This window comes from Salvelinus fontinalis, chromosome 15 (genome assembly GCF_029448725.1).
Source record: "Salvelinus fontinalis isolate EN_2023a chromosome 15, ASM2944872v1, whole genome shotgun sequence".
Lineage (NCBI taxonomy): Eukaryota > Metazoa > Chordata > Actinopteri > Salmoniformes > Salmonidae > Salvelinus > Salvelinus fontinalis.
This window is the reverse complement of record NC_074679.1, coordinates 39,260,041-39,280,125: the sequence shown is the minus strand read 5'-3', so window position 1 is coordinate 39,280,125 and position 20,085 is coordinate 39,260,041. Positions and strand designations below refer to the sequence as shown.

Sequence of the window (20,085 nt, the reverse complement as noted above, 5' to 3'; positions counted from 1 at the left end):
ACAGTGATCGTGTCACTTTAACGCCGATTCCTTCAGTGCAATCCAGGGGGCAGGTCTTTTCTTTCATCTGGGACTATACAGTACTAGTAGCCAGCTGGAGATGGCCTTGGAGGTTGTGCTTGTGGTGTGCACCGCTACTCGGGATGAGGAGAGGGAGCAGAATCACAAGCAGAGCGAATGTTTTATTAATTCGACATGCAACATTGTGTAAGTAGCTAAACTCTTCATTTGTTGCAAATGCTGAAAATAATTTCTCGATGGTAAACCAGTAGCTCACTGGAGGCAGGGAATGAAAGCTCTCGGCGGTGCTCATAGCAACACGGTTAATAAAGGATTTGGGAAGGAAATGGTCAAGATGGCAGCTCCATTTGGAATGTGAAGGTGTGGATTCTTATCGCTAGCGAGCGAGCTTTTTTTTTTTAATGTAACCCGCATATTGGAAATAGTAAACAAACACGGAACGCTGTTGATTGTATACAGTAGCTAGCTAACGTTATTCTAGAGGGTGCGCTACACGCCATTCCCAAGATAGGTGATGGAATTCTGTTGGATCACTTAAAATGTCGTATGTATAATAAATCAATTTGTTTACAGACAGACGCTGCAGTAATAAATTCACATGAAACAATGGCCTTTTGAATCGCACGATCAAGTTGCTGCGATCATCAGAGAAAAGACAGTCGACGGGACGCACGTGGAGTTCAATCATCTGGAGGTGTGGAATGTGGACCGTGGACACATTTGACTCATTATGCATGCTTTAAATGAGTCTGGTGATTGATTGCTAATATTATGCATGATAACCAAACGAATAATAGCCTATTGTTAATGGAATGCAACTTTGTTGATCAGTGTATACCGAATACAAGCAAGAAACCAAGGAGAGGAATATGGCTGGAGTATCACACAATGAACCACTCTCTCAGGATATTGACATCGATCCAGACTTTGAGCCCCAGAAACGACCACGGTCTTGCACCTGGCCTCTGCCTCGACCAGAGTCCAATGCAGGGAAGCCCGAATCAAACGATGACAGCATCCCCGAGGAAGAGGATGATGATGTCACAGCACCCAGCAGCTCTAGCTCTTATACTGCCAATAATGTGAATGGTAGCATAGCCATACATCAGAACACAAAGAACTCTTCTAAACACCCATGCTTCACCACCACCACTAAGGAAGAAGTACTAAATCCCACTTCCAAAGAGGGGAATGACGTCGATGGGTCCTCCTTGTCCACACAGACGCATGCTGTCTCAGCTCTCAATGGCCTGGCCTCCCAACCTAGGAAGTCTTCAGCTAGGAGGAATGCCTGGGGGAACTACTCCTATGCGGACCTCATCACCCAGGCCATAGAGAGCTCCCCGGACCAGAGGCTGACATTATCCCAGATCTATGAGTGGATGGTGAGGTCTGTCCCTTACTTCAAGGACAAAGGAGACAGCAACAGCTCTGCAGGCTGGAAGGTGAGCAGCAGGGTGACATCACTGATATGGGTTGATGCTTTCAGTAATAACACTGTAACAAAGGCTGTGTGAGTGAGCCCATGTGTTCTTAGTGTGCACTGTCATCTGCAGGTGGCATCTGAGTTGATAAAGATATACAATGCTTTCACTTGGAGTTAATCTGTTTTAGGTAGGCTACATACTGTACATATTGTAGTGAGGGGACACTCAGGGTATTCAATCACACACATACCAAGGACCACAGTATGTTTTTTGGTATAAAGTCTTCCTCCGTCTAGACCAGGGATAGGGGTGGGGGCCACAAAAGCTCAACTCAGGAGCCGCAAGTGGCTTGCGGGTCTGCTTACCCACATCCATACCCACACGTAGTCAGAGCCGGCCCTATTCTATTGGGGGCCCCACGTGAAATTTGTTGCGAGTAGTGCCCCCCCCTTGACAGCGGAGATAAAATAAATAACTATATCGTTTTTAGAGTATATTTCCTGCAATTCTACATGGAACGTAGAGAAAATGTTTTAGTTTTTAAAGCAAGTTTGCTGCAATTCTACACATTTTGCCATGGGGCAGAGCGAACAATGTGCAGTTTTAAAGCTAATTTCCTGTAATTCCTGGGGTTATATGGCCTGGGGTGATAGTGTTCTTATAGGTGCTACACATAAAAATGTATTTCAGAAAATGTCCATAATATATCTGGCGCTAATAGTGGAATAATAGTGTTTCATAGTGTTACTTACCCACCAGTGTTGGGATTGGCTGTGATATTCGCCTATTGAGTTCTCCCGCTGGATTGGCATCTGTTGTCATACTGAGAAAAGCTGTTCTGACTTTGTGGCTGTGTTATCTAGTGGAAATCGCTGTCATTTCCTTGTTGCAAAGATTCTACACTGTTTGCTCAAATTCAGTTTATCTGAGATAACAAGAACTAATAGTGCTTGTTATCATTGTACCATCTAAATCGCTATGAAATATATATTTTCAGTAACAAATATCGTTTTTACAGTTTGAAGCTGGTGGACCAAAACTGAAACCAACTAATTTTCAAACAACTATGAAAACGATATATTTTTGTTGTTGAAAAGATATTTCACAGCGATTTAGATGGTACAATGATAACAAGCACTGCATAGTGTAGGGTTTCTCACAGAAACTGAAATTGAGCGAACAGTGGCGGGTAAGTAATACTGTAAAACCATATCATTCCACTATCAGCGGCAGATATATTATGGACATTTTCTGGAATTACAATGCATACCAAAAAAATGATAACCAGCTGGGATTGGAAAGTGTGTGGCTGCCTGATAGAACCAAGGGATGCCCCATGCAGATATCACTATTGCATGAGGCCCCTCCTGAGTGTAGCCAACACCACTTGTCACCCGGCCAATGACAGTGCTGTAATAGAAGCAGATGCATACATACACTGTCATTCAGCCCTCTTGATGAAGACCATTCAGAGAAAGCTGGACAATCAGATGCTGTCTCGAGTTTAGGACAGAACCATATAGGCCTACACTATGGCTCTGGTTTAGGAGACTTAGGCTATATACTGTCAGCCTGGGTCCAAACCGAATTGTTCAGTTTCACTTTACGCTACTCGTACTGTGACACTGAGTGGAGAGTTCCTCTGACTGACACTGTCTTATCAGAGTATTTGCATGTAGAAGAGGCCCTCTGGCCTGCAGGGGATCTCGGCTCAATGTAACAAATTACAACAAACACTTTTCTTGTAAAGAAATATTTGTCAGCAGTTGAAAATTAAACATTTTAATGAAATTAAAACACATTTAGGGTGACCAATTGTAATGTTAGTGGAAGTTTAGGTTGGTGTCCTTTTGATCTGAGTTTACTCATCAGAGCAGTTTTCAGTGACATAATCGGAACAAAGGAGCAGTTAAACACATTTGTTTCTCAAATGGCATCCTCTTTCCTTTTATAGTGCATTTGTTTTTACTAGGGTCCCGTAGGGTCTGGTCACTACAGTATGTAGGGAAAAAGGGGCCTCCCGGGTGGCGCAGTGGTCTAGGGCACTGCATCGCAGCGCTAGCTGCGCCACCAGAGTCTCTGGGTTTGTGCCCAGGCTCTGTCGCAGCCGGCCGCGACCGGGAGGTCCGTGGGGCGACGCACAATTGGCCTAGCGTCGTCCGGGTTAGGGAGGGTTTGGCCGGTAGGGATATCCTCGTCTCATCGCGCTCCAGCGACTCCTGTGGCCGGGCGCAGTGTGCGCTAACCAAGGGGGCCAGGTGCACGGTGTTTCCTCCGACACATTGGTGCAGCTGGCTTCCGGGTTGGAGGCGCGCTGTGTTAAGAAGCAGTGCGGCTTGGTTGGGTTGTGCTTCGGGGGACGCATGGCTTTCGACCTTCGTCTCTCCCGAGCCCGTACGGGAGTTGTAGCGATGAGACAAGATAGTAATTACTAGCGATTGGATACCACGAAAATTGGGGAGAAAAGGGGGTAAAAATTTAAAAAAATATATATACACTGCTCAAAAAAATAAAGGGAACACTTAACCTCTACCGAGTACCTAACCCGGATTCGGGAGCACCCCCCACCCCCCCCCCCCACACTGATTAGCATCGCTAGCATAGCGTCACAATTAAATAGTAGCATCTAAATATCATTAAATCACAAGTCCAAGACACCCAATCAAAGACACAGATCTTGTGAATAAAGCCACCATTTCAGATTTTTAAAATGTTTTACAGGGAAGACACAATATGTAAATCTATTAGCTAAACACGTTAGCAAAAGACACCATTTTTTTACTCCAACAGTTTTTTCCTGCGTCAGTAGCTATCACTAATTCGACTAAATGAAAATATATATAGCCACTAACCAACAAACAAATTCATAAGATGACAGTCTGATAACATTTATGGTATAGCATAGTTATTTTTTTTTAAATGTGCATTTTTCAGGTATAAATCACAGTTCTACATTGCAGCTGCAATCTGATATAGTGCTGATGCAGCCAGAACAATTACAGAGACCAACTTCATATAACTAATTACTTGTCTTAAAACATTTCAGAAAAAATACACAGCGTACAGATATTGAAAGCCCAACATCTGGTGAATCCAAACAATATTTCAGATTTATTAAATGTTTTATAGCGAAAACAAAATGTAGCGCTAAATTAGCATAGCCACGCCAGCCAGAACCAGCTGGGCGCGCCCGACCAGTTCACATGCACGACAGATATATGAAATAACATCGTAAATTGGGTCTTACTATTGCTGATCTTTCATCAGAATGTTGATAAAGGTGTCCTTAGTCCTGATGAGTCGTTCAATCCATTCACAATGGCAACTTTCCCTCTTCATTTAGCGTAGGTACTGGTCGACTAGCACGGTTCTGTCCAAAGTTAAAAAACTCACAGAACGGAACACGGCAAAACTCCCGAAAAAATTCAAATAATCTGATTAAACTATATTGAAAAAACATACATTAAGATGATATGGTCACATGTATCAAACAAACTTCGAGACGGAGATAGTTTTCATCCGTAACGGCAGCATAACAAAAGACAATTGCACCTCTAAAACGCGCGTTTCAGAAAACCGGAAGTTGTCGGTCACGCTAAAGAAATAGGTCTTATTTCACGTCAGTACAAGATAAACAAAAAATTTCTCCTCTGACGTCTTCCTGACACCCAGAGGAAGACGAATGAAGTGTGTTTCGGGTCATAGGTGGCGTGACCATATATAGGCAGAGCGTTGAAGCGAGCATACACATCTTGCAATCTTCTTCTTGCTCAGGGAAAGTGCTGTCAAATGACTTGTGTTTCACTCAGAGACAAAATTGAAACGGTTTTAGAAACCATAGCTTGTTTTCTATCCAATGGTATATGGTTATATGCATATAGTAACAGCAATAATTGAATAAGAGGCAGTTTAATCTGTAGAGGCAATTATGCTAATGCGAAAACAGCACCCCCTGTATTCTCAAGAAGTTAAATAACACAATGTAACTCCAAGTCAATCACACTTCTGTGAAATCAAACTGTCCACTTAGGAAGCAACACTGATTGACAATAAATGTCACATGCTGTTGTGCAAATGGAATAGACAAAAGGGTGAAATTATAGGCAATTAGCAAGACACCCCCCAAAACAAGAGTGATTCTGCAGGTGGTGACCACAGACCACTTCTCAGTTCCTATGCTTCCTGGCTGATGTTTTGGTCACTTTTGAATGCTGGCGGTGCTCTCACTCTAGTGGTAGCATGAGACGGAGTCTACAACCCACACAAGTGGCTCAGGTAGTGCAGTTCATCCAGGATGGCACATCAATGCGAACTGTGGCAAAAAGGTTTGCTGTGTCTGTCAGCATAGTGTCCAGAGCATGCAGGCGCTACCAGGAGACAGGCCAGTACATCAGGAGACATGGAGGAGGCCGTAGGAGGGCAACAACCCAGCAGCAGGACCGGTACCTCCGCCTTAGTGCAAGGAGATGCACTGCCAGAGCCCTGCAAAATGACCTCCAGCAGGCCACAAATGTGCATGTGTCTGCTCAAACGGTCAGAAACAGACTCCATGAGGGTGGTATGAGGGCCTGACGTCCACAGTTAGGGGTTGTGCTTACAGCCCAACACCGTGCAGGACGTTTGGCATTTGCCAGAGAACACCAAGATTGGCAAATTCGCCACTGGCGCCCTGTGCTCTTCACAGATGAAAGCAGGTTCACACTGAGCACATGAGCACATGTGACAGAGTCTGGAGACGCCGTGGAGAACGTTCTGCTGCCTGCAACATCCTCCAGCATGACCGGTTTGGCGATGGGTCAGTCATGGTGTAGGGTGGCATTTCTTTGTGGGACCGCACAGCCCTCCATGTGCTCGCCAGAGGTCGCCTGACTGCCATTAGGTACCGAGATGAGATCCTCAGACCCCTTGTGAGACCATATGCTGACACATGCACATTTGTGGCCTGCTGGAGGTCATTTTGCAGGGCTCTGGCAGTGCACCTCCTTGCACTAAGGCGGCGGTACCGGTCCTGCTGCTGGGTTGTTGCCCTCCTACGGCCTCCTCCACGTCTCCTGATGTACTGGCCTGTCTCCTGGTAGGGCCTCCATGCTCTGGACATTACGCTGACAGACACAGAAAACCTTTTTTCCACAGTTCGCATTGATGTGCCATCCTGGATGAACTGCACTACCTGAGCCACTTGTGTGGGTTGTAGACTCTGTCTCATGCTACCACTAGAGTGAGAGCACCGCCAGCATTCAAAAGTGACCAAAACATCAGCCAGGAAGCATAGGAACTGAGAAGTGGTCTGTGGTCACCACCTGCAGAATCACTCTTGTTTTGGGGGGTGTCTTGCTAATTGCCTATAATTTCCACCTTTTGTCTATTCCATTTGCACAACAGCATGTGAAATATATTGTCAATCAGTGTTGCTTCCTAAGTGGACAGTTTGATTTCACAGAAGTGTGATTGACTTGGAGTTATATTGTGTTGTTTAAGTGTTCCCTTTATTTTTTTGAGCAGTGTATATATTTTTTTTAAGTATGTAGGGAAAACAAAAGACCCCACTACCTGGCCTCAACAGCCAATGAAGGTAGTTATTTTCCTTTCATTTCTCCCGAGTGGAGATACTTCTTCATCCACCTTTTCCCATTTTATGAGTATTGTTTTTCCTGGGGAGTATTCCTTAGTTCAGGTAGTCCCTCTCACCAGAGGCCTCTCTTCTAGTGCCCTTATAACCTGGTGGTTAAAGGGATAGTTCCGGATTTTGGCTATGAAGCAAACGTGAAGGAAGTTAGAGGTAGATTCGCACAAAGACTGGTGGCATGCTAGCTGTAGCCAAAGACTACCCGTCTCTGCGCTAAGCAAGTTAGCATTGGCTCGCAAAACTACCCCTAACTTCCTTCATACTTTATGCAGAGACATAAAAATGGTATCCATTAGTTCTTCTGAGTCTTGGGAGGGAGGTAGATCTTCATTGCTAAAATCCTGAAATATCCCTTTAAGCCTATAATTTTGGTCCGCAAAGGGCTCTCTCTGTCTGGTCTGTTGTCTCTTGCCTCCGTTTGATTCTGGGGATTAGTTTGGCCTGGAAAACCAATCCATCCGTCATGGAATCGAGTCTAATGAAAGCTTCAGCTTTGCTGGATTTAAATGGAAAAAAGAGGTCTGGAAATAGAAATAGTCTAGGTTTGTAATCCTGTGCAACTGTTGGATAGAGGTTGGTGGGTCTACAGAAATGGAATAATTAAAATGTTGGTGTTTTATTTTTATTTAACTAGGCAAGTCAGTCAAATTCGAATTTACAATGACAGCCAAACCCTAACCCGGAAGATGCTGGGCCAATTGTGCGGCGCCCTATGGGACTCCCAGTCACGACCGGTTATGATACAGCCTGGAATCGAACCAGGGTCTGTAGTGATGCCTCTAGCACTGAGATGCAGTGCCTTAGACCGCAACGCCACTAGGATCATTACTATGATAATGATCATAGTTATAACAATAAATCAATAACGAGGGTCTTATTCTGGTGACACGGGCCGTGTCCGAATACCCATACTTGCGTCCTCAATAGTCGGCTGTTTGAATATGCGAAAAAATAAAGCTTAATAGTATACAACATTTTGAGAATCAAGTATACTTTTAATGCCTGGACGTCATACTCGTTTCGGCTTTGACAACAGCTGATCAATTAGATATGGGGATGTGCTACCAAAATCAACTAATAGCGGGAAACAACGCAATGATGCATTCTCAGTATGCAAATATAGAATGTTTTAATAGTATGTGACATTTCGAAAATCAAGTATGGTTAAAATCCCAGGGTGTTATACTCATTCCGGCTCGTCATCTAGTAGAATTCGATGCACACTTTTCCACCGTGCATTGGAAGAGGTGAGCTGCAAGTTCTCTTCAAGTAGCAAACAACAAAACTAGGCTACTTAATTGGGAAGATGCCCAAAGCTTCTTTGGTAGTTTTCAAATGTAGGCTAAGTAGTTTTTGTTCTCCTTAAAATGATCACAAGTATTGCATCTTTGGAAACATTCTTTAAAAAAAAAAAAAAAAATCAATCCCAAAGTGGATTACTAGTTTCTCACTGAAGTGTTCTTTGTTCCCATGGTATTCGTCAGAGCTTTAAAACGAAATACTAAAACATCTTTTGATTTCTGAATCTGTCGGCACCGGGGACTCGGGAAATGGCTGCTTTTGAGTTGAACATGTGGATTGTTTTAGTTTTGTTGGCTAGTCTACCTATTTCGTTTATGGATCCAGCCTTAGCAGTCATTTTGATCTCGTTCCCAATAATTAGTGCATTAGTTTATTTTGTTGCTGTCCAGCGGTTCTGAATTTCTGTGAACTAGCCTTTTGATTTGAACATTTAGAATAGTTTTGGTGTGTGTACTAGGCTATTCGATTTCATATAAATGTTACAGCACTTTGGTTTCACTAAATATGTCGAAATGGAACTAAATGATCTGTTTGACTTCAGCACTTTTTAAATGGGATAGATGGGCTATATGGTCTACGGTGTAGGTCAAATGTTATAGGCAGACTGAGTAGGCCTATAACTAACCTATTCTATTCAGAGTTTAGGCTGTTTAATGCGATATATGTCTGTTGAATTCGCACTCGGCCCTTCCCCACCTAAGCCAATCAGGAGCCGCTACTGCGTTGTGGCCGTGGAATACTGCATACTCTTTACTAAACGGTACGCGCTAAATAGTATGCGCCAATGAGTAAATAGCATGCAGTTTTAAGTATGGTATTCGGACACGGCCCTGATGATCGTTGTTTGACAAATAAAAGTATTGTTATCCATAATATCTCCATGTAGATATTTGGTATTTTATTAGGATCCCCATTAGCTGTTGCCAAAGCAGCAGCTACTCTTCCTGGGGTCCACACAAACCATGAAACATAATACAGAACATCAATAGACAAGGACAGAACTACATACATTTTTTTTAAAAGGCACATGTAGCCTACATATCAATGCATACACACAAACTATCGAGGTCAAATAGTGGAAAGGCGTTGTGAGGTGTTTAAAAAAACAAAACAAAAACAGGTTTGCTGTTTATTTGAGAAATATGAGATGGAAGGAAGTTCCATGCAATAAGGGCTCTATATAATACTACGCTTTCTTGAATTTGTTCTGGATTTGTGGATTGTGAAAAGACCCCTGGTGGGATAAGTGTGTGTCAGAGCTGTGTGTAAGTTGACTATGCAAACAATTTGGAATTTTAATCACATTAATGTTTCATATAAAAATAAGTGATGCAGTCAGTCTCTCCTCAACTCTTAGCCAAGAGAGACTGGCATGCATAGTATTTATATCAGCCCTCTGATTACAATGAAGAGCAAAACGTGCCGCTCTGTTCTGGGCCAGCTGCAGCTTAACTACGTCCTTCCTTGCAGCACTGGACCACACGACTGGACAATAATCAGGATTAGACAAAACTAGAGCCTGCAGGACTTGCTTTTTGGAGTGTGTTGTCAAAAAAAGCAGAGCATCTCTTTATTACGGCCAGACCTCTCTCCATACAACCATTGAATCTATATGTTTTGACCATGACAGTTTACAATCTAAGGTAACGTCAAGTAATTTAGTCTCCTGAACTTGTTCGACAGCCACACGATTCATTACCAGATTCAGCTGAGGTCTAGAACTTAAGGAATGATTTGTACCAAATACAATGCTCTTAGTTTTAGAGATGTTCAGGACCAGTTTATTACTGGCCACCCATTCCAAAACAGACTGTAACTCTTTAAGGGGTTCAGTGACTTCATTAGCTGTGGTTGCTGATGCATATATGGTTGAATCATTAGGCTACCCGCACAGCCTACCCGCGCTGTACCTGTGAGCTGTTAGTGCAGGTGTGCCAATACCAGAGAAGGCACATTTTCTATTTAACGCAACAGTTTTTGACAGCTATCGGTAGAGTTTAAAATTGAACTTTACATTTTTATTCGGTACCTGAAAACTTAAGCGAGAAAGTGCACACAATGTACTATGTCATCACGCACTGATATATAGCCACAACAAGTCAGTTTGGTGGAAACCCACCACTGTTGGGAAAATGAGCATACTTTCTTCATGCAGATTTCTGAATATTCACATGAAAGTCTGTCGCCAATTGGATGGGAACCTAGCTAGTCATGGAAATAGTCACGCAACAAAACCACTCATGATTACTTGTGGGTGGCTCACACTGTTAAGGCGTCCGCATGCTTCCCAGCCGAAACAGTTCAGAAGAGTTTGTGTATATGTTATGACGTCATTTTGTGACATTTTAGTTCGTTTAGGATATCGGTAAGTTTTTTTTTTTGACTGTTAGGGCACACCCAAAAAAATTCTTGAGGCAAGCCAAAGTCGGTTGCCGAATTCTACGACCCTTCGTCGTTGATTGGTCAACAGTAGGGATTCTTCAATAAAGTCTTTGTGATTCAACGAGAGAGATTTTTTAATTGAGAAATACTGCACCAAACATCTTATGTTAAATTGTGTGGTTATGATCTTGGCAAAAATGTCAAAATTACAGATTTATTGAGTTGGATTCATTCTAATTATTTTGAGGAAGTGTATGCTGGCTACGGCGTCTCAAAATGGACAAACAGTACTATTGACGCTTTTTTTCTAGTTTTTCAAACGACGATTCGGCTTGCCTCCAGCCAAACTGAAGCATGCTGACGGCTTTAGAGATCACCATTTAGGTCTTAGTTTCAATAGGTTAGTTCTATTCTTCCATTGACACTATATATCTGGTACAGTAGTGTACTGATACTCTGTACACACAGGAAGAGGTTTAGTCTGCATAATAGGGAGGGATTTAGCCTATAGTTCTATGGTCAGTAGTTCATCTCAGCTATTAGACAGTGTGGCATTAAGGAATATAAGATTTAGACTGTCTATCTGTATCGGCTGAGCTGGGGCAAGGTCGGTGCATTATGTCCTTTATGAAGAGTGGTTTGGGGCTAATCGTTGACGTTGTTAATCTATACAGTAGGTCATTCGGCTCCCACTTTGATAATAACGCTATGTTTTATGCCATACATTAGTGCTTCTGTTCAACCTTGAATATACGTCTATTTAGCCCTGCAGTCAACCCAACTTGTTCCATACATAACTTACCTATTTAGTGCACATTTGTTCTGAAACATTTTGTTTAAGTCTTATTTTTTACGGAATGGATGCATTAGGCCAGGTTGCTAGGCAATGCACCCTTTGCTGTAGCTATTGTCCTGGTACAGTGTTATGGGTCTACCTACTATGGTTAGTTTACAATCAATGGGAGTCTTGCCATTGGCTGCTGTGCTCCATACCTCCCATTTTTTTTATTTTATTTTTTTGGCTGGTGGCCCGAGCACAAGAATCAGAATCAGCTGACTGGAAACTATGTAGGTCAATGTGTAGCAGTAAGAGGGAGTGAGAGATGGGACCGAGAGAGATTGATAGCGAGAGAGAAATAGAGGGTGTCTGAGGGAGAGACGCGGATGATGTGAGCGGGGCGAGAAATAGAGGGGGAAGAGTGGAAGAATTCTGGTGTCTGTGTCGGTTTGTCTCTCTCTGTCTTCACAAGGAGGCTTTGGTCAAAGGCTGCTACCGGCTGCTGCTGTTGTATGACAGAGTGGGGGAAGGGAGCGCCGCAGTGGGTGCTTCTAGTTCTGTCTTTTTACAGAAAGCACTGCATATTGGGCTCCCACTGCATCTCAGTGCTAGAGGCGTCACTACAGACCCTGGTTCGATTCCAGGCTCTATCACAACTGGCCATGATTGGGAGTCCGGCGCACAATTAGCCCAATGTCGTCCAGGTTTGGGCCAGGGTAGGCTGTCATTGTAAATAAGAATTTGTTCTTATTAACTGACTTGCCTAGTTAAATAAAGGTTTAAAAAATATATATTTTTCAAAGAATATAGAGATCACATTCTACTTGCAATTATACATGGGAAAATACAAATAATACAACAATGTATAGATTTAGATCTGAATGAGGTAGGTTTGTGTAACCTAATCAGCTAAATTGATACAGCAGAGTATTGCGATATCTTGACTCCAAGTATCAAAAATAATTGATGATAATAATAAGTAGTTAACTCTAGCTAGCGCTAGTCAGCTGTACCTGTGCCAAAACTCCGGAATTTCTCGTTCTCTAGCTTGTTCTCTATCTTCTTTTTAAAATGGTGAGCCAGCACGTTTCCAGCACTTTTTTAAATTTCTGTGTCTGATCACAACTCGTTTTCTCATGGCTCTCTCTTGTCCCTCTGCAGCAGACATGGTGTGCAATATCTTTGGCAGTATTGTACAGTTGAAGTCGGAAGTTTACATACACCATAGCCAAATACATTTAAACTCAGTTTTTCACAATTCCTGACATTTAATCCTAGTAAAAATTCCCTGTCTTAGGTCAGTTAGGATCACCACTTTGATTTTAAGAATGTGAAATGTCAGAATAATAGTAGAGAAAATTATTTATTTCAGCTTTTATTTCTTTCATCACATTCCCAGTGAGTCAGAAGTTTACATACACTCAATTAGTATTTGGTAGCATTGCCTTTAAATTGTTTAACTTGGGTCAAACGTTTCGGGGAAGCCTTCCACAAGCTTCCCACATTAAGTTTGGTGAGTTTTGCCACATTCCTCCTGAGAGAGATTGTGTAACTTAGTCAGGTTTGTAGGCCTCCTTGCTCGCACACGCTTTTTCAGTTCTGCCCACAAATTTTCTATGGGATTGAGGTCAGGGCTTTATGGCCACTCCAATATCTTGACTTTGTTGTCCTTAAGCCATTTTGCCACAACTTTGGAAATATGCTTGGGGTCATTGTCCATTTGGAAGACCCATTTGCGACCAAGCTTTAACTTCATGACTGATGTTGCTTCAATATATCCACATAATTTTCTTGCCCCGTGATGCCATCTATTTTGTGAAGTGCACCTCTCCCTCCTGCAGCAAAGCACCCCCACAACATGATGCTACCACCGTGCTTCACGGTTGGGATGGTGTTCTTCGGCTTGCAAGCCTCCCCCTTTTTCCTCAACATAACTATGGTCATTATGGCCAAACAGTTCTATTTTTGTTTCATCAGACCAGAGAACATTTCTCCAAAAAGTTCGATCTTTGTCCCAAGGATCATTTGCTCCCAAGGATGAACCAGACTTGTGGAGGTCTACAATTGTTTTTCTGAGGTCTTAGCTGATTTCTATTGATTTTCCCATGATGTCAAGCAAAGAGGCACTGAGTTTGAAGGTAGGCCTTGAAATGCATCCACAGATACACCTCCAATTAACTCAAATGATGTCAATTAGCCTATCAGAATCTTCTAAAGCCATGACTTCATTTTCTGGAATTTTCCAAGCTGTTTAAAGGCACAGTCAACTTAGTGTATGTAAACTTCGGACCCACTGGAATTGGGATACAGTGAAATAATCTGTATGTAATCAATTGTTGGAAAAATTACTTGTGTCATGCACAAAGCTATAGTTTGTTAACAAGAAATGTATGGAGTGGTTGAAAAATGATTTTTTTAATGACTCCGACCTAAGTGAATGTGACCTTCCCGACTTCAACTGTATATAAAATGGCAGTATTGAATCGCAGTACATATAGAATCGTGAGAATCGCAATACATATCGTGTCAGCACCTACACTACCGGTCAAACGTTTTAGAACACCTACTCATTCAAGGGTTTTTCTTTATTTGTACTATTTTCTACATTGTAGAATAACATAAACACTATGAAATATGGAATCATGAAGTAACCAAAAAAGTGTTAAACAAATCAAAATATATTTTATATTTGAGATTCTTCAAATAGCCACCCTTTGCCTTGATGACAGCTTTGCACACTCTTGGCATTCTCAACCAGTTTCATGAGGTAGTCACCTGGAATGCATTTAAATTAGCAGGTGTGTCTTGTTAAAAGTTAATATGTGGAATTTCTTTCCTCAATGCGTTTGAGCCAATCAGTTGTGTTGTGACAAGTTAAGGGGGTATACAGAAGATAGCCCTATTTGGTAAAAGACCAAGTCCATATTATGGCTAGAACAGCTCAAATAAGCAAAGAGAAATGACAGTCCATCATTACTTTAAGACATGAAGGTCAGTCAATACGGAACATTTCAAGAACTTTGAAAGTTTCTTCAAGTGCAGTCGCAAAAACTATCAAGTGCTATGATGAAACTGGCTCTCATGAAGACTGCCACATGAATGGAAGACCCAGAGTTACCTCTGCAACAGAGGATAAGTTCATTAGAATTACCAGCCTCAGAAATTGCAGCCCAAATAAATGCGTCACATAGTTCAAGTAACAGACACTTCTCAACATCAACTGTTCAGAGGAGACTGTGAATCAGGCCTTCATGGTCGAATTGCTGCAAAGAAACCACTACTAAAGGACACCAATAAGAAGAAGAGATTGGCTCAAACGCAATAAGATGGACAGAAAATCCACAAATTAACTTTTAACAAGGCACACCTGCTAATTTAATTGCATTCCAGGGGACTACCTCATGTAGCTGGTTGAGAGAATGCCAAGAGTGTGCAAAGCTGTCATCAAGGCAAAGGGTGGCTATTTGAAGAATCTTAAATATAAAATATATTTTGATTTGTTTAACACTTTTTTGGTTACTACATGATTCCATATGTGTTATTTCATAGTTTTGATGCCTACACTGTACAATGTAGAAAATAGTCAAAATAAAGAAAAACCCTTTAATGAGTTGGTGTTCTAAGACTTTTGACCGGTAGTGTAGGTATAGTGATATCGTATCATGGGGTCCCTGCCAATTCCCAGCTTTACAGCTAACCACAGTCATACCCACAGAGGTTGGCATGTTGCAAAGTCTTATCAACCTTGCCAGGCTAAGTAAAAGAACGACTGATGAGTCGTGCATTAACAGTTCAGGAAAAGAGAAGCATGTTTCACTCCTGACTGGATGATAAAAGTGTGTCACTGCTTAGTTTAATCCTGTAATTGGCTTGGAGCGAGTCAGTGACCGAGGGGTTTTCGGGAAGTTTGATGTCGACAGACCAAAACATTGACCCATATTTAGATATAGACAGAACAGCCCACTGACCCATAGGAAAGAATAGGCCGGTTTGGTCAGTGATCTATCTCTCATCACAAATGTCCAGCTTTGCATAGTAGGCAGACGTGTGCATATCAGATTTTGCTAGGCAAAATGGTAGAGGCACTTAGGACTACCCTTGAACACTTGACACATATCCATACATCTCTCATTAACCCACCCCTCTCCAAGCCCTGGTGCTGCAGACCCAGAAAAAACTGTGTTTTCTCCTCTCCCCTGCTCTCCTTTGCTTCGCTCTGTGGCAGGACTCCCTGTTAGTGTAACCTGAATGCACAGACAGACTCCAGCCCTTTTAATTTAGAAGCTACATGGTTGAGAATATCTCCAGGGAAATCTGTTAGACCTTTTACAGCAGCAGACAGAAAATAGGTCACAGCTGCATTGGAATACTGTATCTCCCAGAATGAGACCCACACATTGCATAACTGCAGTGTAATATCCCGTGTGTGTATGTTATTGTTTTCTCCCTTTACTTTGCTTCTCAGCTTTATGTCCAGTGTGTATGATTGAGCACAGGCCTTTTTTTTTCTTTTTTTTTTACAGGGGTTAAGTCTCCATATAAAACCCATTTTTTTGGAGCAATTTTACCACCAAGAATCTTTAACATCAAAGACGATCCACAAATTTGCATCAGGGATTAAATCAATACTGTAAAATTCACATGCATTGGGCTCTTTCTCCATCGAAAACATGTTTTATGTATTGTTGCTCTTATACCTGTGTAGTAACACTGTAATTAACAGGTAGCAATATTGTATTAACCTCCTGTTAAAGTGTCACACAAAACTAACCCTTTCCTCTATCTCCAGAACTCCATCCGACACAACCTGTCTCTCCACAGTCGTTTCATGCGGGTGCAGAATGAAGGAACGGGGAAGAGTTCCTGGTGGATGGTCAACCCTGAGGGCGGGAAAGGCGGCAAAGCTCCACGACGACGGGCCGTATCCATGGACAACAGCAACAAGCTGATCAAAGGTGCTCGAGGCCGCGCCGCCAAGAAGAAAGCATCTCTAGGCCTACAGGCCGTCCAAGATGGCAGCTCCGAGAGTTTATCCTTATCCTCTAGCTTGTCCAAGTGGACAGGAAGTCCCACGTCTCGCAGCAGCGACGAACTGGATGCCTGGACGGACTTTAGGTCTCGCACCAACTCCAACGCCAGCACAATCAGCGGGCGCCTTTCCCCCATCCTGGCCAACCCAGAGCTGGACGAGGCGCTGGATGACGACTCCATCTCTCCCCTCTCCCCCATGCTCTACTCCAGTCCCAGCAGTTTGTCTCCCTCCACCGGCCCCCTAGGTCTGGCCGACCTGGCCCTCACTATGAACCTCAATGACGGGCTCCCTGACGACCTGATGGGCGACCTTCTGGACAACATCAGCCTGACGGCGTCCCAGCAGCCCCTGGGGCAGGAGGTGGAGACCGTAGGACCCAATCAGATGGGGAGCTCAGTGTTAACCTTCAGCTGTTCAGGAGGTAGTAGTAGTCTGGGCATCCCATCCTCCGGCAGCTACGGGCCTCCCATCTCCCTCTTCCAGCTCAGCCCCCCGTCCTCCTCAGTGACCTCCCTACGCCAGTCCCCCATGCAGACCATCCAGGAGAACCACCAAGCTTCCTTCTCCTGCCTGTCCTCTCGTTTCAACCACCACCACACCCTGCAGGACCTGCTGAGCCTGGAGACACATGGCAGCCATGTCAGCGACATCATGCTCACGCACTCTGACCCACTGATGTCACAAGCCAGCGCCTCTGTCACTTTGTCCCAGAATTCCCGGCGGAATGCCATGCTGCTCCGCAAGGACCCTATGATGTCATCAAACTGGGACGGTGCTGCGGGTCTGAATTCCCAGACTTCCTTAATGCCTGGTTGGCGGGCTCAGGCTGGCTTGTCTACACCTAACAATGAAGTGTTGTGCTCAAGCAATGACTTGGACCAGCAGGCCAAGCAGCTTCTCCAGCACCTACCGTCTCCCAGTAGAAACTCTTCTATGCAGCTTGGTGGCTCTGGTACCAACAACAGCACCTCTGAAAACCCATTTCAGTTGATCGCTCCGGACCACTTTCCCATCCCTGACGATCTGGATTTGGACGTGTTCAACAGCAGCCTGGACTGTGACATGGACACTATCATACGTAATGAGCTGATGGACGCTGACTGCATTGATGATTTGTGAGTACAGGCCCGGGCATGTGGAGCTCTGTTTAGTCTCTGTGTTGGGAGTTGAGAAGGTAACGATCAGTATTATCAGTGGGATTTTAGTAAATGTGAAGTTAAAATGTGAAATAGACACTTATTTTAAGTCTCAGGGATTTATCCTTATGTGGTGATTAGTAAACACTGATATTAAAATGAAATGTTATTTTGTTTTTTTTACCCTGCTTCCCATGTCATATTTCTTAACCATACATTAACCAACACAATATTTTTGCCAAACCAGCCGTCAGTCCAGTGTGGTTGACTGCCTGTTTACATCTAACAAGCTCCAGAGAATGTTACCATTATTTTGTATATACTTGATTCAGCTTTTGATGCTTTTTACCGGTATGTTCTCAGCAGAAAAGAGGACGAAAGAAATAAGGGAAAAGAGCAATTGTGTATTTTTGAAACGCCTGGCATCAAAGAACCATTCCATGCACCTGTATCATAGAACATTTTGTTTATAAATGTTTAACGTCATCAAATGCAAGGTTATCCACATGGTGTTAATTGTACTGTATGTATGTGATGTTTGGTTAATTCTCTTCAGTGATTTTGGTATTCAATACTCCTGAGCGAATTCTCTGCTTGTAAAGTTGCAACGTCACTCTGCACTATAACATGGCCTGTATTCAATAAAGCATTTCTGAGTACGAGTACTGATACAGGATCAGTTTAGCCTTTTAGATCAGCAGTCCAACTCAAAGAAGCTTTATGAATACAGGCCCAGGTGTTGCTTGATTGTTAGTCCTTATAGCAATTCACGATTGCTCTGGAAATGCGATCCCGATGCTCCGTATGGAGGTTTTGACGCGATAGCGGAGGCTTGCAGAGGCCAAATCGAGCTCCGCACCGCATTGCCCAAATGTTGTAATAATACGGAGGGCTCCGTACAGCTCTGCATTGACATGATTGGTCGACGGTACGTGGGGGGCGGAAGGTGCTTTATAAACACATATTAACTTCCTTGACAACTTCCGACAGCTCCGCGAAGCGCGAGAAGTCTGAATGCTCTGAATTCTGCGGAAGCCGCATCGCTCTAAACGCTGTACGGCCATTGCAGATGTTGGATTGACTAAGCAGAACCTTTAAGGAAAAGCGTTGTAAAAAAAGGACTGGCAGTTGCATGGTAGCATACCATTTAGATAGCTGTTAAATAGGGAACAATTACAGTACAATATCTTCTTGAATATTGCCAAATCTTTTCCACATTCAAGAAATAAAACATTGAAAATGTACTTTGTTCAGGCCGCGCTTTAGTAGAAATAAGGGATAAAGTACAATTCTAAAGGCAAAACAACTGTCACAATAATTTAACAATGGATTTAACTCATGGTTTTCCAATATACTTTGTAAGAACAAAAAAGGGTCAACATAAGGTTTAAGTTTACAATCTCATCCAATGAGAATGGATCTACTTTGTATTTTTACTTATTTTGAACACCCGAAGGAATTACAGTTTACAAAACTCCTTCTTTTTTTTTTTACATTGGATTAACATTTACTCATGCTAAATATTGACATTTAGGCAAAGCCTGAAATATCAGGTTATTGAAAAGCCCATTCCATACAGAATCAGAAGCAATAAACTCTTTTAACATTCTGTTTTAAATTATTGCCCCCAAAATAATATAATGTAAATATTTTGAGCCGATTTCTCACATGGAATAGGATTAAGTGAAAAGATTATTACCAAAATTTCGAGTCAACATACATTGTACAAGCTTTACGGGTGTCCTATGCTATTGTGTTGAAAATTTTAGGAGTTTTAATGACTCCTTATTTTCTTGACATCTTCGTAACTCTTAACGCTACCAACATAGGAGTTCTATGTAATAAATGTAGATGGATTTAGACTCCTGATACAACATATTTTGGATTTGTTTCACGATGATTAGATATTAACCATTTGACTGGCTGTTTTTTTGCTGAATTTTTTTGTTTGTTTAGTATCATCATTCAAGTAATATTGCAGTATTATTTCTCGTACTGTAGATCACTCACTGCCTACCTATGATCTTATTAACCTTGCTGGTCCTAAATTACGTCACTCTACTTGATGTTTGTTGGCATTCCCTTATGTATTTTCACTTTGGATGATGTAACGTAGGTCTAAGAAATGGTGCATGTAAATAAAAGCTTTGTGAAGCACTATAATCGTCTTGAAAATGTGTCTCGGTCTTTTATTGTATTGAATATTTCTATCAATCTCAACATGTATTTTTTTTTTTTAAATACTCAAATACTCCACTGCTACTGCAAGCGTAACCTAGCAAAAATGGATTGAATTTATATAGCAAAATGTTTGAAGACAAAAGGGAGCCTTCTTCTAAGAACATTGTTCGATTTCCTATATGTCCTTTGTCCTCAGACAT

The 20,085-nt window shown here is 42.4% G+C and overlaps 1 protein-coding gene across 4 annotated transcripts; it reads left to right on the top strand.

The window, feature by feature from the left end:
- Positions 1-116: 116 nt before the first annotated feature.
- On the top strand, positions 117-19,879 carry LOC129811961 (forkhead box protein O3-like). Of its 4 annotated transcripts, none has more exons than XM_055863768.1 (3): positions 117-207; positions 595-1,466; positions 16,326-19,879. In XM_055863768.1, the coding sequence occupies exons 2-3, from the start codon at positions 891-893 to the stop codon at positions 17,685-17,687; spliced, it is 1,938 nt and encodes a 645-aa protein (XP_055719743.1). In that variant the 5' UTR covers positions 117-207; positions 595-890; the 3' UTR covers positions 17,688-19,879. The 4 variants fall into 4 exon arrangements, with proteins under 4 accessions (XP_055719743.1, XP_055719746.1, XP_055719744.1 ...); XM_055863771.1 differs by having other exon boundaries at positions 119-207; positions 599-1,466; XM_055863769.1 differs by lacking the exon at positions 117-207 and adding an exon at positions 295-381.
- The last annotated feature ends 206 nt before the right edge of the window (positions 19,880-20,085 follow it).